At 46.3% G+C, this 24,534-nt stretch overlaps 2 protein-coding genes across 13 annotated transcripts in view; one reads left to right on the plus strand and one right to left on the minus strand.

Annotated features, from left to right (window-relative positions):
- The window catches only part of LOC140499728 (AN1-type zinc finger protein 5-like), a 21,130-nt gene extending 5,403 nt beyond the window's left edge, over positions 1-15,727 (plus strand). For both annotated transcript variants that reach the window (XM_072601530.1, XM_072601531.1), the window contains exons 3-7: positions 3,715-3,805; positions 3,986-4,110; positions 7,016-7,126; positions 12,309-12,458; positions 12,808-15,727. In XM_072601530.1, coding sequence (XP_072457631.1) covers positions 3,715-3,805; positions 3,986-4,110; positions 7,016-7,126; positions 12,309-12,457 — 476 coding nt within the window. In that variant the 3' untranslated portion in view covers position 12,458; positions 12,808-15,727. The remainder of the gene's footprint in view (positions 1-3,714; positions 3,806-3,985; positions 4,111-7,015; positions 7,127-12,308; positions 12,459-12,807) is intronic.
- LOC140499726 (uncharacterized) overlaps positions 15,661-24,534 on the minus strand; it is a 12,444-nt gene continuing 3,570 nt past the window's right edge. For 3 of the 11 annotated variants that reach the window (XR_011965523.1, XM_072601527.1, XM_072601520.1), the window contains 3 exons: positions 19,696-19,849; positions 17,052-17,152; positions 15,661-15,888 (listed from right to left, as the gene is read on the minus strand). The gene's annotated coding sequence lies outside the window, so the exon portion shown is untranslated. Of the gene's footprint in view, positions 15,889-16,015; positions 17,153-19,695; positions 19,850-21,853; positions 23,985-24,534 lie in introns of those variants that run through there. The other 8 variants (XR_011965522.1, XM_072601528.1, XM_072601529.1 and 5 more) reach the window with 6 other exon arrangements.

Consider the following 24,534-nt stretch of genomic DNA (forward strand, 5'->3'; position numbering starts at 1 on the left):
ATATGGTGACAGTAGCTGGCATTTGTTTCACACAGATGGTGACCGTGCTTTACAGTCATTCTTTGGGGCTACAGAAGCTATGGAGATAGAGCAGGCATTATTATCCCCATTTTACAGATGAGGAAACTGAGACCTAAAAGAGTTCAATGACTTGCTCATGGTTACCCAGCTTAAAAGCATCAGAGGAGTTTGAGGCCAGGCCTCACCTGACCACTCTGCCCACTGTGCTAAGCTGCTTCTCCAAAGAAAGATGAGATGTATTCTTTTCAGCCCCGAAGGACAGACCTGAGAGTCAAGGGGTGCTGCAGAGGCAGACTGGCTCAACGTAATAATAACGAGAGCTGTCCTGGAGGGGCTTGGTCTGTCTTGGGACTGGGAAAGGGCTCCCCATCCCTGCAGGTCTTCGAATAGAAGCTGAATGATAGATGATGTGTAGGGGGTGTTGTCTACAGGTTGTATGCTTCTGGGATGTCTCCTGTCCCCAGGGCGCCTTTCTTTCCCCACATCAGGAGGCTTACCACTGTAACTCATTTCTCTGATACTTTAAGGTTTATAAAGTACAGCCTTCTCAGTACAGCAGAAGCTCTGTGGTGTGAGTACTACTGGGTCCATTTTACATATGAGAACACTGAGGCTTAGGGAAGTGAAGGGAGCTGCCCAGATGAGGAAACAAATGGGTGTTGTGTGTGTGGTAGAGAAGGTGAGCCCTGCCTGGAGTCTTGTCTTGAGAGGGGTCTCATCCTGTTACTTTCTCTCTGTCCTTTGCCATACCTGCTACAGAGTACTTTCATTGCCACAACAACTCCCTAGCTGGGGCTGTGGTCTAGTTAGAAAGACCCTGGCTTTGGGATCTGAAGGTCCAGAAGTCTCAGCTTCGCCCCAACCAGGAGGCTCTGGGAAAGACCTCTTGGGCCCTCATCTGGGAGATGCAGATGATTGTTGGACTCTGGGGATCCAAAGCTGGAAGGCAAGAGATGTTAGCAGCTGCCTCTGATTCTCTGATCATTACTCCCTGAACTCTCACAGTGCGTTAAGAGAGTCAAGAAGATCTGAGCCCTGTGTGTATTTCCAAAATACTTTGCCGTGTAGAATATGGACAGAGTGGTGATTTAAGTGTGGGCAGAGACTTTATTTGAGGACTCAGCTCTATACTGAGTTGGTTTAGAGAGTAGTATGCTGTTAGCAGGGTCCAGATATAACAGGGTGATTGTGGTTCATGCTTTTCAGTGACTGCTGAGGCTGGTGGAGCCTGGCACACTGTGCCCTTCTGGCTCTGGATCCTGCTGCCCTCCTGTACAGCTTATAGATATTCTTTCAGAATGGCACAGTCCCAAGCCCCTCAGTAGTGCTCATTAGACAGAAAAGAGCCTGGGAGGGGGAGGCTGAGAGAGGGATTGGATTGGAAGCTATGGGAATGGGGATGTCACAGTGACTATACTTGGCATTCTCAACATCCGAAGCTTCTTGCGATGGGAAAAGTGGTTTGTAAACACTAAAGGACCATGGAAATGTGAACTCTGACTACATCTTCATAGCTTTAGAAGGGAGTGGTAAAAAGCAGCCCCATGGAGAGGCCTGGGGATCAGCTCAGACACTAAATATTTCTGAAGTCCCAACCTGCCCCAGAGAAACCTTGGGCATGCCATGTGATCTCAGTGACACTTGATTTCCTTAATTATAAAATGGGAATAATATTTTCCTTATGTCCCTCAGAAGATTGTGAAGCAAGTGCTTTATAAACCCGAAAGATTACTGGTCTTCCATAGTAGCAGGGATGGCAGTGTGAGTGGTGGGGTAACATGAAGTGGACTTTGGACTGGGCAACGCAGGGGTCAGCAAAAGTTCTGCTTGGGCTGAAAACCACTTCTTTCTCTAGCAATGGAGAGAACTTGAAACATATCTTATTACAGACACAGTATTGCAAGTGGTAGTGATGTCTAGCAGCTGGCCCCCAGAAACCTTCTTAATGTAGGATGCTACAGAGCATAGAGTTTCCCATTGTTTCTGTGGAGAAATATGTACCAGGCCCCAGGCTGGTCATCTGAGCACCAGGCAGTCACGGAGGCTTAAACAGAATCAGGAAATTTGGGTGCACTTATGTACAAAACGAGGTGGCTAGGATAGGTTATGGCTGGGGGCCCTCCACCTCCAAATCAAATGAACATTGGCTTCCTCTCCAGCCATAGACTGTGGGAGAATGTTCTCTGCCTGCCCTGGTGGTGAGAGGGCATGTTAGTGGGTCCCTAGAGAGAGACCAGCCATAGCACAGGGCAGGAGGCACTGCAGGGCTCTGGCACCAGCCACTCACCGTTGTGTCCTCTAGCAGATTCAGACCTCACTTCTCTCCGCATCCCTCCATAACATGAGGGCATTGGATTCGATGATTTCAAAGTCCCTTCCATCTCTAAATTGTATGATTTAATCCAGGCTCTTTTTTGGTGACAGAGCCACTGCCAGGGTACATCTGGTGCCTTCTAAGGGATCTGCCTGTGTTTTTATTCCCAGATCTTCTCCATTGTGGAAGATATTTAAAACCTGTTTTGTTTCGTTCCTCTGCAGCTCTCCTTGGCTCCATTGCTGTGGGCCTTGGGGAGTCAGCTGAGCCTTTTTTCCTGTCCTCCCCATCAGGACATGGTTCTATGTACTTTCCCAAGGGCATCTCCAAGTCAGCAGCCAGTTGGCCACTGATGAGTGCTGAAAAAAGTGTAGAACTTGGGGAAATGAGGCAGAACTGAATTGCCATCGACCTTGACCTCACCCATTGGTGGGAGTGGAGGCAGGGCGCCCCGGAGGCTGGGCTGCCACAGAATCACCAGAAACTTCTGTCCCGACCCTCTCCCTCTTCTAATGAAATCAGTCAGCTGGTAGGAATTTTTATTAAGGCCCTATTGCGTACCAGGCACTTGGGATGTAGACACAAATGAAAGAGGCCCTACCCTCAAAGGGCTTATATTCTGTTGGAGGAAACAACATATCTGCATATAAATGTATAAAAGAAATACAGGGTCATTTGGTGCAAGGGAGGCATGAAGAAGGGTGTAGACCCTGTGTTATTGCAGATAAAGAAGCTTATGCCAAGGGACAGGTGAAGGGTGCAGGTGCTTTGACTCCCCATACGGTGCTCTTTCCAAAATACTTTGCCGGCTTGTCATTTTTGGACTTATCGTTGCCAGCTCCTGTCTCCCTAATGGCAAGGCAGTTCAAGGCAGGGCTAATGCAGTCCTCTGACTTGGTTTATTTTTGGCTAGAGGAGAGATTATAGTGAGCTTAGTATGTATCCTGGCCTGCCCACGGTGGGTGTGTTCCTGGCTGCCCAGAGGCTCCAGAGATGCTGTCCAAGAGGGGAAGTGACTTGCTCAAAGTCTATTAATTTTCTCATGAGTCCTCTCCTGCCCAGGCCAGCTTCCATGGTTTGGACTTACATAGGCCTGATCGTCCACCCTGAAAATCCACACTTGATTGTTCTCTCATCGTGGCATGTGTTCTAGTACCAGTTCTCCAACTTGAACAGAAGCTCCCAGGGGGCAGGGGTGTCAAGCCTAATAGTCTGGCAGCCCCTGCAGTTTCTGGTACAGTGCTAGGCACCTAGAAGGTCTAATGGGACCAACCATCTCTCTTTGACCTTTGAGTTCCCCAGGGATGAGAAGTAATGGGAACTGGGCCAAACCTGCAAACCATCCTGACTCCTAGGGCCTGACTGTGTTTTATCCACAGTAGCCAGCAGCCCCAGTCCTGCTGCCCTGGAGACTTTCCCTGTGGCATGTGCAGAGGAGGTGGACCCTACATCTGATGATGTCTTAGCCAGGTGAGCAGTCTTCCTGGGTGTCCTATCCCTGTGTTACCCTTGGCCCTGTGTCCCTACCCCTACCTTTTCCAGTGACAAGGCACCGTTATTCTCCATTACTTTCCATGTCTCTACAAGATCAACTTGCTGATTGTCTCTCTTATCTGCTCTCTGTTGTGTATTATCCTGATGGGCCCCCAGATCAAGCTCTCAGACTCCTGTGACCCACCAGATGACAGCTATGAGCATATCAAAGGAAGACAGCCACAGCCAGACAGGCAGCTATGTCCAGGCAGATGAGGCCCTCTCCATGACTCCCTCATCAGGTAATGGACTTGGTTGGAGGTCTTGTAATACCCGGGGGCAGACAGGCTTCCAAACATGAAGTCTAAGGCTGTAATGTTTGGAAATCATCCAGGCCAACTGGCTTCTTTTACCACTGGGAAAATTTAGGCCCAAAAGATGATACAACAGGTCTGTGGTCATACTGCTAGTAAGATGGGACCAGAAATGGGAGCACCTGGTGCCTGTTCCAGTGTAATTTCCACTGAACCTCATTTGACAGATGAGAGAATGGGGAGGCTGTGATCCCGAAGAGAAATGCCTTGCTGAGGGCTCTCAGCCTCCCAACTCATCTCATCCCACTGTATCCTGCCCCCTCCTCCTGGTACCTGGCATCTAGTGGGAGATTGTGGGGTGAATGACCACTACATGGGGGGTCTTCAGATATTCAAAGGGCCGTTGCTGTGCAAAAGAGGGATTAGACATGTATTGTTTGATCTCAGAGGGCAGAACCAAGGGTAAAGGGTCAAAGGTGCACAAAGGGCACTTCAAGCTTGACATCAGCATAAACCATCTCACAGTTAGCACTGTTCCAAGGTGGAATGGACTGCCTCCAGAGGGGTAGGCTTCCCTTTATTGGAGCTCTTTAAGCAGAGGAGGAATGTCAGGTGGAAGCAGTGATGGGAATTCCTTTTGGATGTGGGTTGAACCAGATGGCCACCAAGATAGGGTCCCTTCCTTATTCATACATTCTGTGAGAGCTGTGAGACTTGGTGAGATTGACCAAAGGTCCTGTCAAAACTTCCAGAACAAAATAAAGTACCTTGTAGTCTTCAGACTCTGCTTTAAAGCACAGAGACAGAAGAAACTTTGCCTGGTCTGCCTTAAAAAATAATGAATTAGCCATCATTGGAGCTCATTGAATAATACAGTGTAGCAGAATAAAAGATCTGTGACTGGGGACGGTTTGTTTTCATCTCTGTCTCTCCAGCTGGTCAGGCTGCCATGCCCAGAGCAGCTGCTTCAGGATTTAAGGCACGGTGAGGCTGAGTATTCATGTCAGGGATGCTGTAAGGGGATTCCTTTCTTCCCCTTTCCAGGGGTGGTAAGACTGGACAGATTCATGACCTTCGGAATCCCTTCCAAAGGAGCTTCTGTGGTCTGGATGATTCAATGAATTTGTGTATAAAAATGTGTCCCAGTGCAAAGTGAATTTCCAAAATCATCAGACAGAGCATCTTGGGGGTGATTAAGTGTTGATTCTGAAATAACTTTTGATGCAGCCATCAAGAATAGCGGGGCTCTGTGTACACCATCTGTGGCAGACATTAGCACAGCCTTTCCAAGGTGGAATCTTGTGTTTGCAAGAGCGGAACCCAGTTAGCAAATGAAACAGTCCCAGGCCTGGTTGCCCAACTCTAAGGTAGTTGAGTAGCAACTCATTTCCTTCTAGCGAAACACAAGGCAGCACAGCACTGTGGAAAGACCATTGGACTTAGAGTTCAGAGGCATAGCAGAGTAGGCTGCAGGGCTCCCCTAGGGCCTCTGACATTCCTTCAGTGGCCCTACCAGGAAGCCACTCACTCCCCCTACTCAATTTGAAACCCCAACCTTTATCTGCATTAGATAACTAAAGTAGGCATGATGTCTCCAGAAGGTTCCATATATAAGTAATAAATACATAAATATGGCTTTCTGGGGAAAATTAGGACTTAGTTTTCAGTACACTAAAGATCCATGGTTTCATCAGTTATAGGTCTCCTTTTACTAAGGCTGGGTGGCTGCATGATCTCTTGGAAAGAATGTCAGAGGTAAAATTAGGGGACAAAGATTCAGATTCTGGGTCTGTCCCTTATTGCCTATAAGACTATGAGCAGGTCACTAACCCTCTCTGGGTCTTTGTTTCCTCATATATAAAAAAAGAAGATTGAACTCGATCACCTCAGTGGTCCCTTCCAGCTCAGAAGCTACTATACAGTGATCACAGTCCCTCTAACACCTTAATAGATGGTCTTCATTAGTTTCTGTGCACTCCATCTCATCCACCAAAAATTAATGCTTTGGTATCTGAACTTCTGGAGTCAAGCCACTCTAAATTTGGTTAGTCTGGTCTTCAGGCCAGTAAATTGTCATTCCCCCACCTTACCTGTTAACATTCTTATATTCCCCCAATAAAGTCTGTAAACTCCATCAGAGCAGGAGCTGTTTTTTGTTTTGCACATAGTAAGCACTTAAAAGATGCTTTTTAGGTTGGTTTGATTAGAACAGCCCATCTCTAGGCCCGTAGTCACAGCATTCATAGTTTGGTAGAGCCTGTCTTGTTTGTCTGGCACTGACACTGAAAGCCCAGAGTCATTTCCATGACACAATGAGGTATTGGAGATGTCTTTAGGGGAGAAAACGTATTGGTAGCATTGCTTTATAGTCATGTCATTTTTGACCCCAACATGGTATTTTCCAACTCAATTCCCTTACCATTTTCACCAGACTTTATTCTAAATTGGGGGCTATTAACCTGGGATCCATGAACACCTTAAAAGATTTCAGGAGGTCCATGAACTTGAATAGAAAAAAAATATACAAATTTATTTTCACTAACCTAATTGAATTATAGGATTTCTTTCAAGTATGAATATAGGCGACAAACCATAGTAGTATTAGAATTCACCAGACTACTTAAGGGTCCATGACATGTTAGAGGTCAAGAACCCCACCATTCTCCAGGTACTCAGTTCTTTCCAAAATCAGATTTGCCCCCACTGAGCACATTCCCAAGCACAGGCCTCAGTGATAAAGGCTAGTTCCTAAGAGGAATCCAGACCTGGCTTGTCATCCTTGAAATGAGCCCACATCTACCTGGAGGGACAGCTTAGTGGGATAGGCCTCCCACTGCCCACTTCTGGGGTGCTTCTTACTTGGCCTCACTCTGTTCTGTCTTTTCTCCACCAGGTTCTCTTCTTGAGACATCTCAGAGCTCCTCTGAGGAAGAGAAGTCCTCTGAGAAACCCAAACCGAAAAAGAATCGCTGCTTTGCTTGTCGGAAAAAAGTGGGTCTGACAGGTATGTGCAGGAAGGCCCTGCAGGACTGTGTGCACACCTCTGTCCTTGGTGCTAGGAGAGGCAGGCACAAAGCTTGGAAGGGCTGAGGGCCAACCTTTAGGACTGGGAGGCACCTTAGAGATCATCTGGAACAGCCTTTCTGCTTTATGAAGGAGGGAACTTGGGGCCCAAAGAGAAGAAGGGACTTGTCCAAGATCACATGACTTGTCCAAGGTCACACCACCAGTCAGGGGCAAGGGCAGGATTCAGATCAGTGCTTTTTCTAGTTAGTATTCCATTTTTCACAGTACATTAAAAAAATGTCTTTAGAGTGGAGAGAAGTAAATACAGCTGAGGTTGGAGGCTGAACAAGAACAGGTAGGGGCACCCCCTCTCATGTGTCAGTTATTGAGGATTGCTGCCATGAGGCCATCATGGCCTCTCTGTTTTAGGAAGGGTAGCTTCTGGCCACATCCGAGGAGACAGAGCTTAGAGAGAGGCCACTGTCTGGGGAGGCATCAGCCTTGACATTTCTTGAGCACCTCTAGTCCATTGGTCTGGAATGGTGACTTATCATAGATTCTTAGACCCTTCAAAGGGATTTTAGAAGTCTCTACAAGAAACCATAAACTCACCTGCAGTAAGAGGAGCTTCTAGGACTAGGATTCATCCCAGTAGTTGTGAGCCTTTGTGGGAGCTAAGAAGGGATGTCCAGAGTCTGGGGTGGTCTGCATGTGCAGGGCCCCATTGGGCGAATCTCAAGAATGTCAGGAACCATCAGCCTTTATCTTGCACTTAAGAAACTGATTTTTTGAACCTCAGTTTAAGACTTTATAGTTAACCTCTTTCATCTGAGTGTCATCCTTCCCTTCCTAACTTTACACCATGTCTGTCCTTTTATCCAAAATGTTGATAAAAATGCTGACAGCCCCAATCCCTGCAGCACTTCACAAAGCCATTAATGGCTACGAGTTCTAATCTTCCCAGCTGTGCTTTATTTAGTCTAGCCCATTTCTTTAAATTTGGTGAAACATTTTGCTAAAAATCTAGGTAAATGATATCTGCCAAATAGAAGCTGCCTTGTCGTCTAGTGACCTTTTCAGAAAAGGAAGATGAATTCGCCGGGCAGGATCTCTTTCTGATAAAACTTTTGTTGCCAAGGCCTTAGTAATCTGTTTCTTTTTTTTTTTTTTGCATACTCACTTTAGCATATTCTAGAATTTTTCCAGAAATTAAATTTGGACTTACTGATCTAGATTTTGCAGATTCCCCTGTTTTCTGGATACAGAATTTGCTTTTTTCCAATTCTCCAAGATCACATCTTAGAGTTCTTTGAAGACCTCACTTCTCAATGAGCCAGGTTCAGTTTGTTTTCCTTGAGGTGTTCTGCCTTTCCTCTTTGGTCCTTTTCCGTTGTCCCTTCTATTCCAAGCACTGGCCTAACCACCTTCTTCATAAAACCTTTTTTGTTTTCCTTACCTTTCTCCACCAGGCTCCTTTTCTCTTTCGCTTTTATCACCTCTGCCCCTGAGTAGGACTAGCACTTCTGTATCCCTCCTTCCCTGCTCTTGCTCCCTGTGCTCCCCAGCAGTCTTTTTAGATGGCTCCTCTCTTTCCACCTCTCTTTGCCTGCAATCAAGCTTCCCAGTCCTCCTGCCTCTCCTTTTTCCAAGCCCCCTGAAGGTTCCAGACCCACAGTCAAGGGCGCAAGTCTGAATGGTTCCTATCTTTGCTCTGCTTTTGGGGTGGTCATTTCTCACCAAGATTCCCATCACTTCCACCTCATTTTCTCCTTGGAGGTGGCAATCAGGTCTAGAATAGCATTTTCCCTCATTGGTTTCTCTGCCTTTTAAAAGATGAAATTATTATTAAGGTAAGTCAGGAAATGATCAGCTGCTTTGCTTTTGGCAGAGAGGGAGCTTCAGGAGAAGGCTTCATAGAAGGCCCTGGGTCTGAGCAAGGCTTCAAAGAGTGGACAGGAATATTCCAGGCAGAGGTGGAGAAGGAGGGCTTTCCAGGCACAGAGAGGAAAATAGTGAAGATCTGATCAGGGAGGGGTGGCGTCAGGTTGGGGAGAGCCTCAAGTGCCAGGCAGAAGAGTTGGAGGTGTGCTTGGAAAGCAGAGGGGAACCTGTAGACACATTGCTGAGTGGAGGAGAGACATGACCAGAAGCAGACCTGAGAAGGCAGATTGGGATTGCATGGGAGGGATGGGGACAGAGGGGAAAATCAGCAGTCCGAGGTGGGAGGCAGAAGGAAGAGGCAAAGCTAATTCCCAAGCTCCCCACATGGGCATTGGTCACTCAGTCAGCAAGCAGTGTTTAAGTGGCAGCTGTGTGCCAGCCACTCTGGCAAACCCTGGGTGGGCACACAGAAAAAGGCAGAAAACAACCCCTGTTCTCAGAGACCTCACAATCATATGGGAGAGACCACATGTAAACTGGAGACCTCAGTAGAGGGGAGGCATTAGCATTGACAGGATTGAGAAAAACTTCTTATAGGAGGAAGGAAGCCAGGGAGGGAGACAGAGGAGGGAAAGGAGTCCAAAGATGAGGCTACAGGCTGGGGCACCACTGACAGAGCAGCGGCTTGGGGTCCCACAGATGAGCTTGAGTGGGACATGCTGAGGGCTTCAGGCTGAGCCTGGCTCCTTCTCACTTCTGCTTGCTGGGATCCTGCAGTATGGAGGATCCATTGTCTGGGCTCCAGCCATCCCCTATTCTCTGCCTCCAGCAGGCAGCTCCCCACCCCCAGGAAAAGCCAGTGAGCTCATCGGTGCTCCTAGGAGACCGAGGTGCAGTTCTATTTTGGGAGCTCCTGCACTCCGCCAGGGACTCCTGTCAAGTCCTTCCTAAAATCACCCACAAGCACCTTGTCACTAACCTACTTCTGCCCTGGGGTTTTCTCTCTCGTTTTCAGTAGGCAGAAATGGAACAGAGATTCTGGAAGTTGACTTCACCTCTGTTTTGTGTTAAGCATGCTGAGATGCTAGATGAGCCCTGCTCAAGGCAGCCCCCTTGTCACCCCCTCCCAAACAAAGTAGCCATGAGGACAAAACCCACTTTCCATCAAATGGAGGGACGTAGGGGAGAGGGACTTGGGGACCAGGAGGACCTAGGTTCAGTCTCAGCTGCATCACTTGCCATCTGTGTAGCTGTGGGTCGTCACAGCCTCTCTGCATCTCGTCTTCTTCATGTGCACGCTTCATATGAAATCTGTATTTCTTTCCTCACAAGGCTGTTATTAGGAAAGTACTTTTTAGCCACAAAACACTGTAGAATCGAGTTACTAGGATTATTGTTATTAAGAGGAAGAAGCCAGAGGGAGATAGCTTGGTGTTGTAGAAAGAGGACTGGACTTGGGGTCCAGGGGCCTGGCTTAAATTTTGCTTCCATCACTGAGTAATTCTGTGACCTTGGGCAAGTCACTTAGTATTTCTCTGCCTCCATTTACTCATCTGCGCACTGGATATCATAATACTTGTGTTCTCTGCCTCCAAGCACTGCTGTGAAGAAAGTATCTTGTAAAATTCAAACACCCTACAGATGTGAACTGCTGTTATTGTAGTGCAGAGGAAGGCAGAGGAGCAGGTGGAAGTTCCCCTATCAGGATGCAAGACCACAGCTATTCATTGTTTACTTGGGAGGCTCTCCCCCATCCCCTCCTTATGAAATCTTGGGCAAGTCAGTTAACCATTGGGGGTGGGTCTCTATCTGTAAATTAAAAGTCTTGGACTAGACAATTCACCATGCCATTGGCCCCGACTATCTATTCTGTCCACACTGAGAGACAGTACAGCACAGTGCAGTCTTCAGGCAGGAGTCTGAGACTCCAGTTCTGCTGCTGACACTGTCCTTGTGACCTTGAGCAAGGTCATCTTCCCCCCTCCCCACCGTCTCCATCTTCAGGGCTCCCCCAGGGCTCCTGATCATAATCTACAAATTAAATCTGATAATCCCTCCACTAGCTATCCCATCCCATCCCAAGGAATGAGTCCTTTCTAGCTCTGAATCCTTGGCTACCCTGTGACAGAGCTGAGAGAGAGTCTGTAAGAACAGAAGTTGTCTCTGTTTCTACAGTGCTGGACTCCAGTGGGAGGAGGCATCTGCCTGCATGATGTTACCTGTTCTTTCCTTGATAGGAATGGATGTCAACTGGGGCTTCCATTGGAGTATATATAGCTTGCCCAGGACCATGAGTAGGATGAAGGGACTCCAGCCAGGCCAGGTTCTACAAGGGTAGGAGTCAGTCCCTCTCCTGAAGGGCCCATAGGAGGCATGAAGTCTTCTTTAAATTGAATTGACTTGGTCATTTAGTCATTAGGACTTGTCTGATACATTCCCGTTCGTGAAATTTGGAGGAGTTTTCATCCAACACAGCTTGAGAAGCTGGAAAGAAGAGTCCGTTTTCTGCTAGGGAACTTATTACATTAGACTTGGTTAGGGACATCTCTCCTTATTTGTGGCATGAATCAGCTGTCCTATCTTGGATCCTTATGTTTATGGGATATGTCAGGTGTCCTCAGTCACCACAGGCACAGTCTGCATAAAGGTCCCTATGGGATTTGTGGTGCTTCAGCCTCAAGTCCAGCTTCATTGGTAACTGTGGGCCCAGCTCACGTCTGGAGTCAGCATCCATTGGACCATGAAGGGTATTGCAAGAGAGAATGTATTTCTTTGTTATTGACCCACCCAGACCTGATTTTAATAATGAGGATAATAACTAACTAACCAACTTTTATATAATACCTTAAGGCTTGCAAAGTACTATACAAATATTATCTCAGCCCCACAACAATGCTGGGAGGTAGGTGCTACTGTTACCCCATTTTACAGTTGGGAAAACTGAGGCAAGCAGGTTAAGTGACTTGCCCAGGGTCTCATAGCTAATCAGTGTCTGCGGATGGATTTGAACTCAGGACTCCCTGACTCCAGGTACAACACTCTATTCCTTGGGTCTTCCAGGGTCTGGGTTTGAGTGCCAGCTCTGCTCTTTACTGATATTTTCGTGCAAGTGTATGATCTGAGTCAGATGCCTTCCTCTCTATGTCTCAGTTTCCTCTTCTCTTAGGAGGGCCTTAGGTCTTCAGGTGTCTGAGGCACCTTCCCCTCTGAATCCTATGATCGTATCTTTGATCCGAGTTCAGATTTCATCTCAGTTGACTAGGGTTGATTGACAGCTTGTTCTCTTTTTCCCTGCCCAGGCTTTGACTGCCGCTGTGGAAATCTGTTTTGTGCCATGCACCGATACTCAGAAAAACACAGCTGTCCCTTTGACTACAAGGCCGAGGCCGCTGAGAAGATCCGCAAGGAGAACCCCATCATCGTGGCTGAGAAGATTCGGAAGTTGTGAAGTGAGAAATGTGCCCCCTGTCCCTCCCCTCTCCCTATCCTAACCCCAGCCCCAGCCTTTCCTAGATTCTCTGGTAAGTTAGCCTTTAGGACTCAGACCTGGGCAGCAGGGATTGAGGGAGGAGTTCCTCTGTTTGGAATCTTGAGGATTCATCCTTGTCAGCCATAGGGCATCTTCGGCTTACCTGGGAAATGGACTGAGTCAGTGGGTGTATCTGAATCCTAGCTGCCATCTCCCTTCCCCCTAGGCCCTTCTCTCAGAAGCCCAGAACGATTCAGAGACTAGAGGTGAGAGTGGGGAGCCCCAGTCCTTCTCTGCCTCCCACTGAGGGCCCTTTCCTCTCTGTACAGGCGTGGCATCCCTGAGGGGTACGGTCATCCATGCCATTTAAGAGGTCCTTGACTCCTCACCCTGAAGCCAGGCCTCTCCCTCCAGACAGGGGATCTGGCCGAATCCGCTCTGAAGCCATCTCTGGGGTTTGGGTATTCCCCAAGATAAAGAACTCTGCAGCTCGAAAGCCCTTAGACTTGTTTGTGTCCTCTCCCTCCCTGGCTCCAGGGAAGATAGTGGGACCAGCTCCTCTCATGTCTCAGCAGGAAACCTTGCCCTCATTTCTGTATCTCCTCTCTTCCCTTGCTGTTTCCCAGGATGTCCCAGCACCCCCAGCAAAGCGGGGTCTTACTTTCCAATGGTCAAGAGTGTCCCCACAGAAGCTGTTTAGTACCCAGTCCTAAGAGATGCATTAAAGAGGGCCCCTTCCTTTCCCCTGCCACTGTCCCCAATGTCCTTCTTCCCACCACATGCATTCACTTTGTTACCTACGTTCTGCCTTACTGTGCATTCCTGCTTCTCAGGTTTGCATATCCAGCTCAGACCAGCACCCTGTCTCCCCTCGTAGGGAAATATCTCAGAGGAACCTTAGTTTTGTATAAAGGTGTTGCTGACACTTAGCAAGCCTGGGTGAAGGGCTCTGATTCAGTATCTCCCTCCACCTTGCTCTTGTAGGCACCCACTCCTTTAAACCTGTGCCCTTGCCCAGGTCAAGCTCAGTTTGCTTTTTCTGTGGGAAGCAAAATGTACTGAGCATTGGCCCCCTGATCCATTGGATACACAGTTACCTGTCCTCAGGCATCTTGAGTGGATCTTTGGGAGGTGGGACAGACTGTGATTCTCTTTGGTGTGTCCTCTTTCTTCCTGGGAAATCTTTGTGACAAGAAAATCAGCATGGTTTAGAGGCAGGGAGTGGTGCCCTGTAGTACTCTGAAGGGACCCTGCAGTTAATTAGGAGAAAGCCCTGCTGGGGCAAAGGCCGTGACTATGTGACTCCTCAGGAGTCCAGGACACCCAGCACCTTAAAAGAGCCGCCTGAACCTCTTTCCCAGGGGCAGTAGGACAGCAAGTGTCTGGCAACCCAATTGGACTTTGAATCTAGTCTCTGCCCTTTCCCTTCCGCAGGGAGTCAAGCCAGGTTAGGGGTCTCCAGGCCCTTCCCAGATGCCAGGGGGCAGTAGCAGGCTGCCATCTTCTCAGGACTCCCACAGCTGCCATGGCCATTCTGGCCTCTTAGTGAGTGCTGCTGACTTCCTAGCCACACTTCCTCTGCCTTCTCAAACACATGCTCCTGTTTTGCCTCAATCCTATCAGCATGTCCTCCCAGTTTTCTGTTTTAACTTTTCCAGACAGGTTTGATGTAGCTGGGCAGGAGCAGCAGTCACAACCTGTTCACCCCTCAGGATTAGTGTCTGCCCCACCCCCATGTCTGCTGATCCTCCACCTCTTGACCATGCAGACCCTTTGTAGCCCCCCCAGGGGCTGATTGGTGGGCTATGTGGCTTCCAGCCTGCTGTCCCCTCCCTCCTGCTGGCCCAGTTTGATCTTATTTTTCTTTTCCCTGACCCCCAGCATCGTGCCCCACCTATGTAAATATTAATATATTCCATTTGTCTCCATGGTGTGCTGTGTCTCACATACAGCTTGGGCCGGAGGGCAGAACCAGGTTCATTGGTGGGGAAGCTGCAAAGTGACAGGTCTAGTCTCTGTGTATGGAAGAACTTCCATAATCATTAGAGCTGTCCAAAAGTAGAACAAGAGCCTGGGGAGCCGTCATCAAGAAGTGTTTGGATGATCACTTGTCAGGGATGTTTTAGAGAGGAATCTAGCTCAGATGTAGAGTGGCTTGATGCCATCTCTGCAGGTCAGTGACATTGGATGTCAGGGATGTGGCCTTTGCCCTTAGTCTTACCACCGATCTCCCTCTTTCTGAGCCTGGTAGGATAGCAGTAGATCAAGGAAGGGACCTGGATTTGGGGGGCCTTTAGGATCAACCACTCTAGCAATCAGGGCTGCTAGCCACCCAGGCCTAGAAAAGTCCTCAGAGGCTGCTGATCTCATTTTAATGGACCACTTCTAACAGCACTATCACAGTTCTGTGCCTTAAGATTGGCTAACCCCACCTGACTTCTTTGGAGCCTTCATGGGATCTCCTGTCATGACCTCTTGTAAATGAGGCAGTTGAACTTCCAGCTGTAAATCCTGTGATCTGTGATCTGCCCTAAGAGGATTAGATTGGGATTGTCCAGAGGAAATAGGATTAGGTGCCCCATACAAGACCATATTCCTTTTTCCTCTTCCTCCATTTCCTGCCCCCAACCCCCCCCCCCCCCCCAGCCAAAACAGCCCATTTGGAGCTAAGATTCTGCCAGGGACTAGGAAACCCCAGTGAGGGAGAGGGAGTAGGTACTCAAGAACCTCATGTCCTCATCTATAAAATGAGAATTGGACTGAAATGGTCTCCAGAGGGCTTTCTAATTCTGACCTTCTGTGCACTTAAGTTTCCTCTCAGCTCTTGGAGCGAGCTATTGTTCACTAGCATTTGGGAAGCCAGAGGGGACCTTAGAGATCATCTCATCCAAATCCTTTATTTCAAGATGAGGAAACAGGTCTGAAAGGGAAAACAGCTAAGGACCTCTCCAGTTCTGACATATTCCAAGGTTCCTTCTGGCTCAGAGTTTCTTTGAGAGTTTCGAATGGACCACAGGACCCAGATCTTAGACTTGCAGGAGCTGGGAGAGGAAGAAAGATTATTAGACACTCTCATCATTATGCCCCCTCGCTCTCCTTACTGTTCTCATTCTTAAGATCTGCTCCTCTGGATCATTTCCCCAGTCTGCCAGGTACATACAAGCTACCTTCATCCCACACACCAAGAGACAGTTCACTTTTATTTCCTCTTTTAATAAAAAGTTTCTCAAGCTTGCATATACAACCAAATGGTGTTAGTTCTACTTGGTGAAGTGTTGAGTTTTTCCAACAAGTGGTATTTGGTTTGGACATGGATACAGCTTGGTTTGATGGAAAAGAAAGTGAAGTGAGCAAAGAGGAGCTGTGGGACCTCCTTCACTCTCCTGAGCCTGCTTGGAAGCTCTTGGTAGCTGGTGGTAGAGAGCAAAGATGGTCTTCCTTCAAGACTCCAACACACACAAAAAGATAACTTTACACTACCAGGCAAGTGTATTCAGTGTGTTTCCCGCCCCATCCCACCCTCAGAAGAGTCTGATGCTTCCATCAAAGGCATGTTACAGAAAATCAATCCTATAAGTTGAATTCAAAAAAAACCTATTGTGTGGAACACACTCTGCTCTGGGTATACTGGGGAATAACACCAATGCCTGCCCTCATGGAGTGCCTAGCCTTCTAAAAGGCAGGAAACAAGACAGATAACACACAGTATTACAAGATATGCACATATGGGCATCACAGTACAATCCTGTGTGAGATCCCAGGGGAAGGTTGTCATCAAGCAAGGGACCAATTCATTGTCTGCGATGTGCAATGTACTGAGGGTAGGAGGACAAAAACTCGCCCTCCTGAAAGGAAGGCAATGCAGGTAAGTCAGTACAAAGTACTAAAGGCAGAGAATGCTAACCCCTTGGGATCAGAGAGAGCAGCATAGAGATGGTGGCTGCTGAGCTCATCCTTGATAAATGGGATTCTAAATGAGGGAAAGTAAGTAGGGGATGTGTTCCAGGTAGAGAGCATAGCCTTTGCAAAGTCCTGGAGGTGGGAATTCAGAGAACAACTTGGGGAAAACTGCCCAGAGAAAGTAGTATTCCAAGAACAGGAGCAGCCCAAGGAAAGACTTAGAAACAGAAAGTTGTAGGGGTGTATTAAAGGGGACAGCGCATCTCCTTTGTTTAGAGGGTGGAAGGGAATAAAGACAATAAGGAGAAAGGTACTGGAGCCCCATGTTTTAGAGGGTATGGAGCATTGCATGTGATTGCTTCTAGCACCTCTTCTAGTCCCTGGTTTTGCTGATGTGGCTGTTTGGGTTTTGTAAATTTCTTTTTATAAGGGATGGCTCTCTGAAAGGATGAGGGGAGAATACATTGGGAAATGTAGATAATGTTAAAAGGTAACCAATAAAAATATTTTTTAAAGATAGGGTATATTACTTGACTGTAGAGGACCTTGAATGTTTCATATATATATATACACTTTGAACTTGGGATATAATAGGGAGTCACTGAAAATTTTTGAGTAGAGGAATAACAGACCTCCTCATACCACTGTACCATGTTTAACTAAGAAGTCTTACCTCCAGGCTTAAATATCCCTAATTCCTTGTATATCCTTCATCTTCCAGTCCTCTCCCCAACCTAGTTTGTCTTCAGTTTTTTCTTCCTAAAGTGTGGCACCCTTGCACAAACAAAACCAATGCAACCAAGATTAGCAACATACAGAAAGCTAAGAAACAATTTTGATAGCCAGTGTTTCTAATAAAGGCCTCATTTCTCAAATATATAGAGAACTGAGTAAGATTTATGAGAACATAAATCACTTCCCAGTTGATAAATGGTCAAAGGATGTGAACAGGCAATTTTCAGATGAAGAAATCAAAGCTAAAAAATGCTTTAAATCATGATTAAAGAAATACAAATTAAGAACTCAGATACTACCTCATACCTATCAGATTGGCTAATGTGACAGAAAAGGAAAATAATAAACGTTGGAGTGAACGTGGGAAAATTGGGACACTAATACATAGTTGGAGTTGTGAACTGGTCCAACTACTCTGGAGAACAATCTAGAATTATGCCCCCAAAATTGTGCATATCTTTTGATCCAGCAATAGCCACCCTGAAGATATCTAAAAAACATGGGAAAGGACCTATTTGTGCAAAAATCTTTATAGCAGCTCTTTTTGTAGGGGCAAAGAACTGGAAATCAAGGGGGTGCCTGTTAATTGGGGAGTGGCTAAACAAGTGGTATATGATTGTAATGGTATATTACTGTGCTTTAAAAAATGAAGAACAGGCTGATTTCAGAAAAACCTGGTTAAGACAAATGAACTGATGCAAAGTGAATGGCAGCACCAGGAGAACACTGTACACAGTAACAGCCATACTGTATGATGGTCAGCTATGAAAGACTTAGCTCTTCTCAGCAATACAGTGATTCAGGACAACTGCAAAGGACTCACGATGAAAAATGCCATCCACCTCCAGAGAAAGAAGTGGTGGAGCCTGAATGCAGATTACAGCAGACTCTTTTTTCACTTCTTTTGTGTGTTCCCCCCCATTGGGTCTGTATCTTCTTTCACAACATCACTAATATGGCAATATGTCTTGCATGATTGGACGTGTATAACCTATATCAAAATTGCTCACCGGCTCAGGGAGAGGAGAGGAGGGAGTGAGAAAATTTGAAGCTCAAAATTCTTTAAAAAGGAAAATAATTGTACATATATAACATATCAGATTGCTTGCTGTCTTAAGGAGGAAGGAGGGAAGGAAGGGAAGGGAAAATTTTGGAATTCAAGGTCTTACAAAAATTAACATTGAAAACTATCTTTACATATAATTGGGGGGAAAAATACTATTAAAAGAAAAGAGAAGTTCCAAATAAAGAATTAGAACAGAGCCATTAAAAAATGAATGTTAAAAATTGTCTTCACATGTAACTGGGGGAAAATAAAATATTTTTTTAAAATGGCACCCAGAATCGAGCAGATATGGTCAGACCCAGGCAGAACACAGCAGGACTCTCACCACCTGTGTAGCGAACACTTTCTTTTAATGAGAGCTTACATTGTTATTAGCTTTTGGAGCTGCTAAGCCTCATGTTTGACAAATATTGAACTTGCAGTCTACTACAACCTCCAAGGCCTTTTTCCCCTGTACAAACTTGTCTAGCCCTATCTCCCCCCATCTTGAATTTGGGAAAGTGATTTTGAGAACCCAAGTGCAGGGCTTTACACTTATTTATTTCCATATAATTTCTCTTATTAAGTTTGGCTCATTGTTCTAGCCTGTCAAAATTCAAATTTGCTTAATGTTTGGATCATCATATTTTGTCATTCTATGTGTTAGCTACCTCTCCTAGCATCCCGTTGTCTGCAAATAGAAAGAACATCTGTAGCTTCAAATCACTGATTTTTAAGTTGAATAAGAAAGAACTGATGTTAGATCCACCAGGAATCTCATTCCAAGGTAACATGGGATCAAGAATGATTATTCTTTTGGTCATTTCTGAATTCATCTAGCTATATAAATCCTCTCAATTACATTTTTCCCCCAAAAAGGAGATTGAAATGCTTCACTGAAATCTAGGTATAATATATGTGTCTATAAGTATGTATATTTTGTGTGTATATATTTAGAATTCCTCTGATCTACCAGTTCAGTAACCCCATTTAAAAAAGAAATTAGGTCAGGCTGGAATGACCTATTCTTAAGCCAGTGGTGATCACCACTTCCTTTTCCAGATATTCACTAACCAGACAACCAGACATCACAGCAAAGTCCACTGTCCTATAGTTTATACTCTCCACTTTCTACCTTTTTTTTTTTTTTTTTTTGGAAATCAAGACAGTATGACCTGAATTCAGGAAGCCATCTTCCTGAGTGCAAATCCAGCCTTAGACACTTAACTAGTTGTGTGTGTGACTGTGGGCATGTCACTTAACCCCATTTGCCTCAGCATCCTCATCTGGGAAATGAGCTGGAGAAGGAAATGTCAAATTACTCTAGAATCTTTACCAAGAAAACCTCAAATGGGATCATGAGTTGAACACAACTGAAATGATTCAACAAGTCTTCATTCAAAAGCTCATTCCAACACTTTCCCACCCAGCTTCCTAGATTCCTTCATATGAGTTTACCTTCTTACTCTACAATACTTTTCACACACACACACACACACACACACACACACACACACACATTTTATTTCTTCAATACCTTTTGAAATCCAAGAAATCTGTACCACCTAATCCCAGACTTCTGAGTAGGAGCTAATACTAATAAAATTTCTCCTGTCAACCATTCTGGTCTGGAAATTCCTTCACATTTCTGACTTAAGTATCTCCTGTGCTTCAGCCCACACTCTGCTGTCCTAGGGAAGATGACAAACAGCCGGTCACTCCTGGCTTTCTTATTCCTAGAGGATTTTGGCTCCTATTCCCAGGAAAAAGTAAAAAATGAAAACAACAAAAGAGTAAGCATGAGCTCCAAGCTTTATAAATTTATAAAATATCAGAACTGAAAGGGATGTTAGAACAGACTATGAAAGCCAAAACAGTCACTGGAACATAGAACATGAGGCAGAGAAGTGTGACAGTGGCTAGCAGAGTGGCTAGAGAGCTAGCCTTGGAGTCAGGAAGACCTGAGTTCAAATCTTACCTTAGATAATGATTATCTGGATGACCCTGGGGCAAGTCATTTCCCCTGGAAGGAACCTCAGGTTCCTCATTTGTAAAATGAGAGGGGTGGATCTGATGGCCTCCAAGGTTAACTCTAGAACCTTTATCAGAGCTGGGAGGGCCCTCAGAACACAAAATGGCAGAGCTGGGAAAGTCTTGACTACATAGAAAGTCAAAGTAGGTCAGGCCCTTAGAAAATGGAACCTAGACTCTAAACTGGAAGAGAATTGAAAGATTAACTCATCCAACCCCCTCATTTTACAGATGGAAAATTTTAGAGAAAAGAGGGACTTGTCCAAGGTCCTATAGCAAAGTTACTGAATGGGCCAAGATTAACCCAGTTGTCCTGATCCCTAGCCCAGTGTGCTTTACACCACATAGAGGCAAAGGGCTTAGATGAGGATAAATATTAGGGCAGGATTTCCTGGTGTAGGCTCCCCAGTGGCTGTAGAACATCCTGCCCTTCCTCACCACACCAGTGCCTCTTCCTCCCTTTATCTGTTCCCCTCCTCTTTCCCCACCCCTGTCAACCCATAAGCAACTGCCTGGATCAGGAGACTACTGTGCCTTGCTGAGGCCTTAAGCTGCTGGGTGTGCAAAGGTGAGGGGCTGGGATGGTGGAGAGGATTGAGGAGAGTTGAAGAGCTGATGTCTTAGTTAGGTTAATCTCGTTTGGTAGGCTACAGAGAGAATACTTAGATTTGGGCTGGATGAAATGTCCTCTAAATTCCCTTCTGTTAAGTTCTATGATTCCTTGAGAATGAGAGGTAGTAAAGAGCGCTGGGTTTAGAGTCAGAAGCCCTGGGTTCAAATGCAGATTTTGCCACTCACAACCTGTGTGGCTTTGGGCATCTCAATTTATCTTAGTAGTCAGTTTCTTTACCTTGATTTCAAGGTGTTGGGCTAGATGGCCTCCTAGCTTTATACCCATGATCCTATGACTGCCCTTTAGACCCCCTGGGCTGGGGGAGGGGAGGCACTCTCACAAAGGGGAGCCTAGAAACCCCAGTGCTTGGCAGGCCTTGTAGGAAACAAGCAAATAAAAGACGGAAACATAGCATAAGCCATCTCTGCTCTCTTCCTCCTTCTTGGAGCCTGAGAAGAGCCACAGATGGAGGTGGGGGTGGGGATTGGGATGGGGGGGGTAGTAGTAGTGGAAAGAGAATTGGATTTTAGAGTTAGAGGATCTGGTCTCAAGGTCAAGGTCTCCTATTTAGAACCGATAAGATTCTGGGCAAGTAATGTTCCCTCTACACTGTTTTTTTTTTTCAACCTGGAAAAGTCAGGGATAGAGAATTAACTAAATCAGCAGTCCTCAAACTTTTTGCATTCAAGAACCCTTTATACTCTTAAAGATTATTGAGGACCCTCTCAAAGAGCTTTTGTGTGTGGGGGTCATGTGGTTGATATTAACTATTAAAAAATGTCTTGGTATTATTGTGAAAATCGTTTTGACCTTGTAGGTCCTACCTAAAAGGACTTGAGAACATCAGGAGTCCCTGATTTCTACCTTAAGAACTGGACTAGACTATTTCTAAAGATACTCTTAATGAAGGGGAGAAAGACATTGGAAAGGATGGGACCACAGGATTTTGTCACTGATAGGATAGCACCTGGTTTAGAGACTAGGAAAAAGACTGAGTCTTTGACAGAGAAGGGGATGTCCAAGCAACATGGCCCAGCCTGTGTCTCCTTACCCTTTCCCTGTATCCCCACTCCTTCTAACGGAGAAGCCAGGTGGCTTTGCCTGCTGGGGCACCAGCTGGGCAGGCTGCAAGAAAACAAGAGTATATCAGGACTCTGGGTCCTTGCCACAGTTGCCCACTCTGCTAGCACAGGGCAGGGGCTGAGTCCATACCCTTTACCTTCATTATTACCTCCCAGTGACAACTCTCATCCTTGACTGCTGTAATCTGAGGATCTCCACAGTTAGGACCTCAACGCCCCTCCTCCTCCTCAGAGCCTGAGGATAGTGGATGATAGATGTTCCCCAGGCAGGGCCTCCACAAAATTTCAGATGCATGTCTGATCTGTAGGCAAGAGGACCCACCCCCAGTGGGTCCTCAGAGGCCTACAAATCAAGATCTCTTCCTTAGGTTGAGTCTCACTGTTCTACCTAGACCTTGGACCATCCCCAAACTACTGTACCTCTCAGGATCCCAGCAGGGATAGAGAACCCCAGTCTAGGGGTTCACAGGGGTCACCCTAGTAGTACTAAGGACTCTTGGGTGTTCAGTCCCCTGAGAATTTCAGAACATTCAAATCAAGAAGCAGCTATCTCCAGTGGACTTAAGGACAAGGAGTGTTTTGTGTTGTCCTTTGTGCCTCAGTCCCTCATAAATAGAAGATGCTTGAACTAATTCTTATTGGATTGCTAATCAGTAAACAAGCATTCAGTGCCTGCTATGGGACAAACACTTTTCTAAGTGTTGGGGGCACAAAGTCCAGCCTCAAGGATTACAATGAAAAACCTTTACCTTCAATGAATATCTTAATATGGCTCCATTAAGAAAATGTTTGTCATGTGCCTCCTATGAGATAAGCTTTGTGAGGAACATAAGAGAAGAGCCAGGTCCCCTCCCAGAGAGACCACAGCCTTCTCGAGAAGGCAAGTCCTTCAAGATTCAGCCAAAAGTATCATCATCTCTGCAAAACCTACCCTGATCACTAGTCCACCCTGCCCTCTTCTTGCTCTGAGTTTGGAACAGTACAAGGGCAGTCTGGATGGGAAAGGCTTGCCTTGAATCCATATGATGTGAGCATTAGCTGAAGGAGCCAGGGATATCTTATCTAGCCTGGAGAAGAGAAGATTCTCAAGAGAATGGACAGCTGTCTTTGAGAATTTGAAAGACTGTTGTGTGACTTGCTCTTGATTCCAGAGGGCAGGACCAGCAGCCTAGTGGGAGAATCTTGGGAGGACCACTATGGAATTTGCAAATTTCGCTCCATTCCACTGCACTGTCTCCTCAGTTGCATACTTGTAGAGCTGGATGGATCATTAGTCTAATCCAACCCTGTGCGGTCATAGTGAAGGATACAGCTTGGTGTAACAGAAAGAATTTAGAGCCTGGAATCAGAATATCTGGGTTTCAATACCAGATCAGCTACTTACTAGCTGCGTGACCCTAGACGAGTCACTATCTCCGTTTTGTAGACATAATCTGCAAACTAGAATGCATCAGGGTGTGGCTGGGATTCCTTGTGGTGACACAGGCCCTAGTACATTTCTCTGTGGGCACATGACCTCCCCTTTCTGCATTGAGGGGCCTCTTTCCAAGGAGGCAATCACTCCGCCTTGGGCAGAAGAAGCTCTGGCTAAACTGGGTTGCTTCCAGCTAGCACCTTGGAAGGGCAGAACCTCATCTGGGGAATGGAGATGCTACTGTGAATCAAGGGGTGGGGTGTCCAGACCTGTGCCCACCAGACATTAACTGCTGAACTGCCAGCTGAAGGAGAGTCATTGGAAGAGAATTCTTCCCCACCCTTTGCTATGACCAGCTGGCACTGTTTGAACCACAGGCCAGCTTCATCCTGAGTTGGAGCATAGAATCATAGCACAATAGAATGGGTAGGGTACTCAGATGTCTACTCCTCTTCATTTGACAACTGGAGACACTGAGGCTCTCAAAAGATCTGCCAGCAGAGAGCCATCTCTGGAAGGTACTGCCAAGGTAAGAGGAATCTCGTATGACTCTGAAGACATAAGGAGCTCAAATTCCAAGTGAGGTAAGAAAAGCCTCATTGCCAGTAGGTTGGGCCACTAGGTAAGAAATCCTTTGGTAATGCAGCAAAGAAGGTGTCCATCTGCCCTCCATCAGTAAAACATCCCTGTAAAGCGCAGGGCAGGGATTACAATTACTCCTATTTGTATAATGCTTTACAATTTATCAACTGCCCTTTCCACAATAACCCTGGGAGCAGGGCAGCCTCATTTTACAGAGAGGGAAACTGAGACTCTGAGAAGGGGAGGTGACTTGCCCAAGGTAACCAACTCAATTAGTGCTAAAGTCCAGAATAACTATACTGTATTGATAGTATTGATAAAGTGCTTACTTTTTGCCAGGACTATTTGACAGAGGGAGAAACTGAGGCTAAGGACCTGCCTGCAGTCACAGGACCAGAACTAGAACCCAGGTCTCCTGCCTCCCCTTCCAGGGCTCTTTCCTCTCCCCATCAGGCTGTCTAGTCCTTAGCTGTCTCTTTTGATGGACCCTGCATTGAAGGAAGTAACAAAGAAACGAGCCCAGTGCTCCCAAGGGAGGGGCTGGTTGCCAGGTGAATGCTGAGGCTTAGCTGTTCAGAGGTTTGCATCATTTCTGCCTGGCACACAGAGCTTTCAGGCACAGGCATGCACTGCCCACAGACTCTTCAGCCAAGC

This window comes from Notamacropus eugenii, chromosome 4 (assembly GCF_028372415.1).
Source record: "Notamacropus eugenii isolate mMacEug1 chromosome 4, mMacEug1.pri_v2, whole genome shotgun sequence".
Taxonomy (NCBI): Eukaryota; Metazoa; Chordata; class Mammalia; order Diprotodontia; family Macropodidae; genus Notamacropus; species Notamacropus eugenii.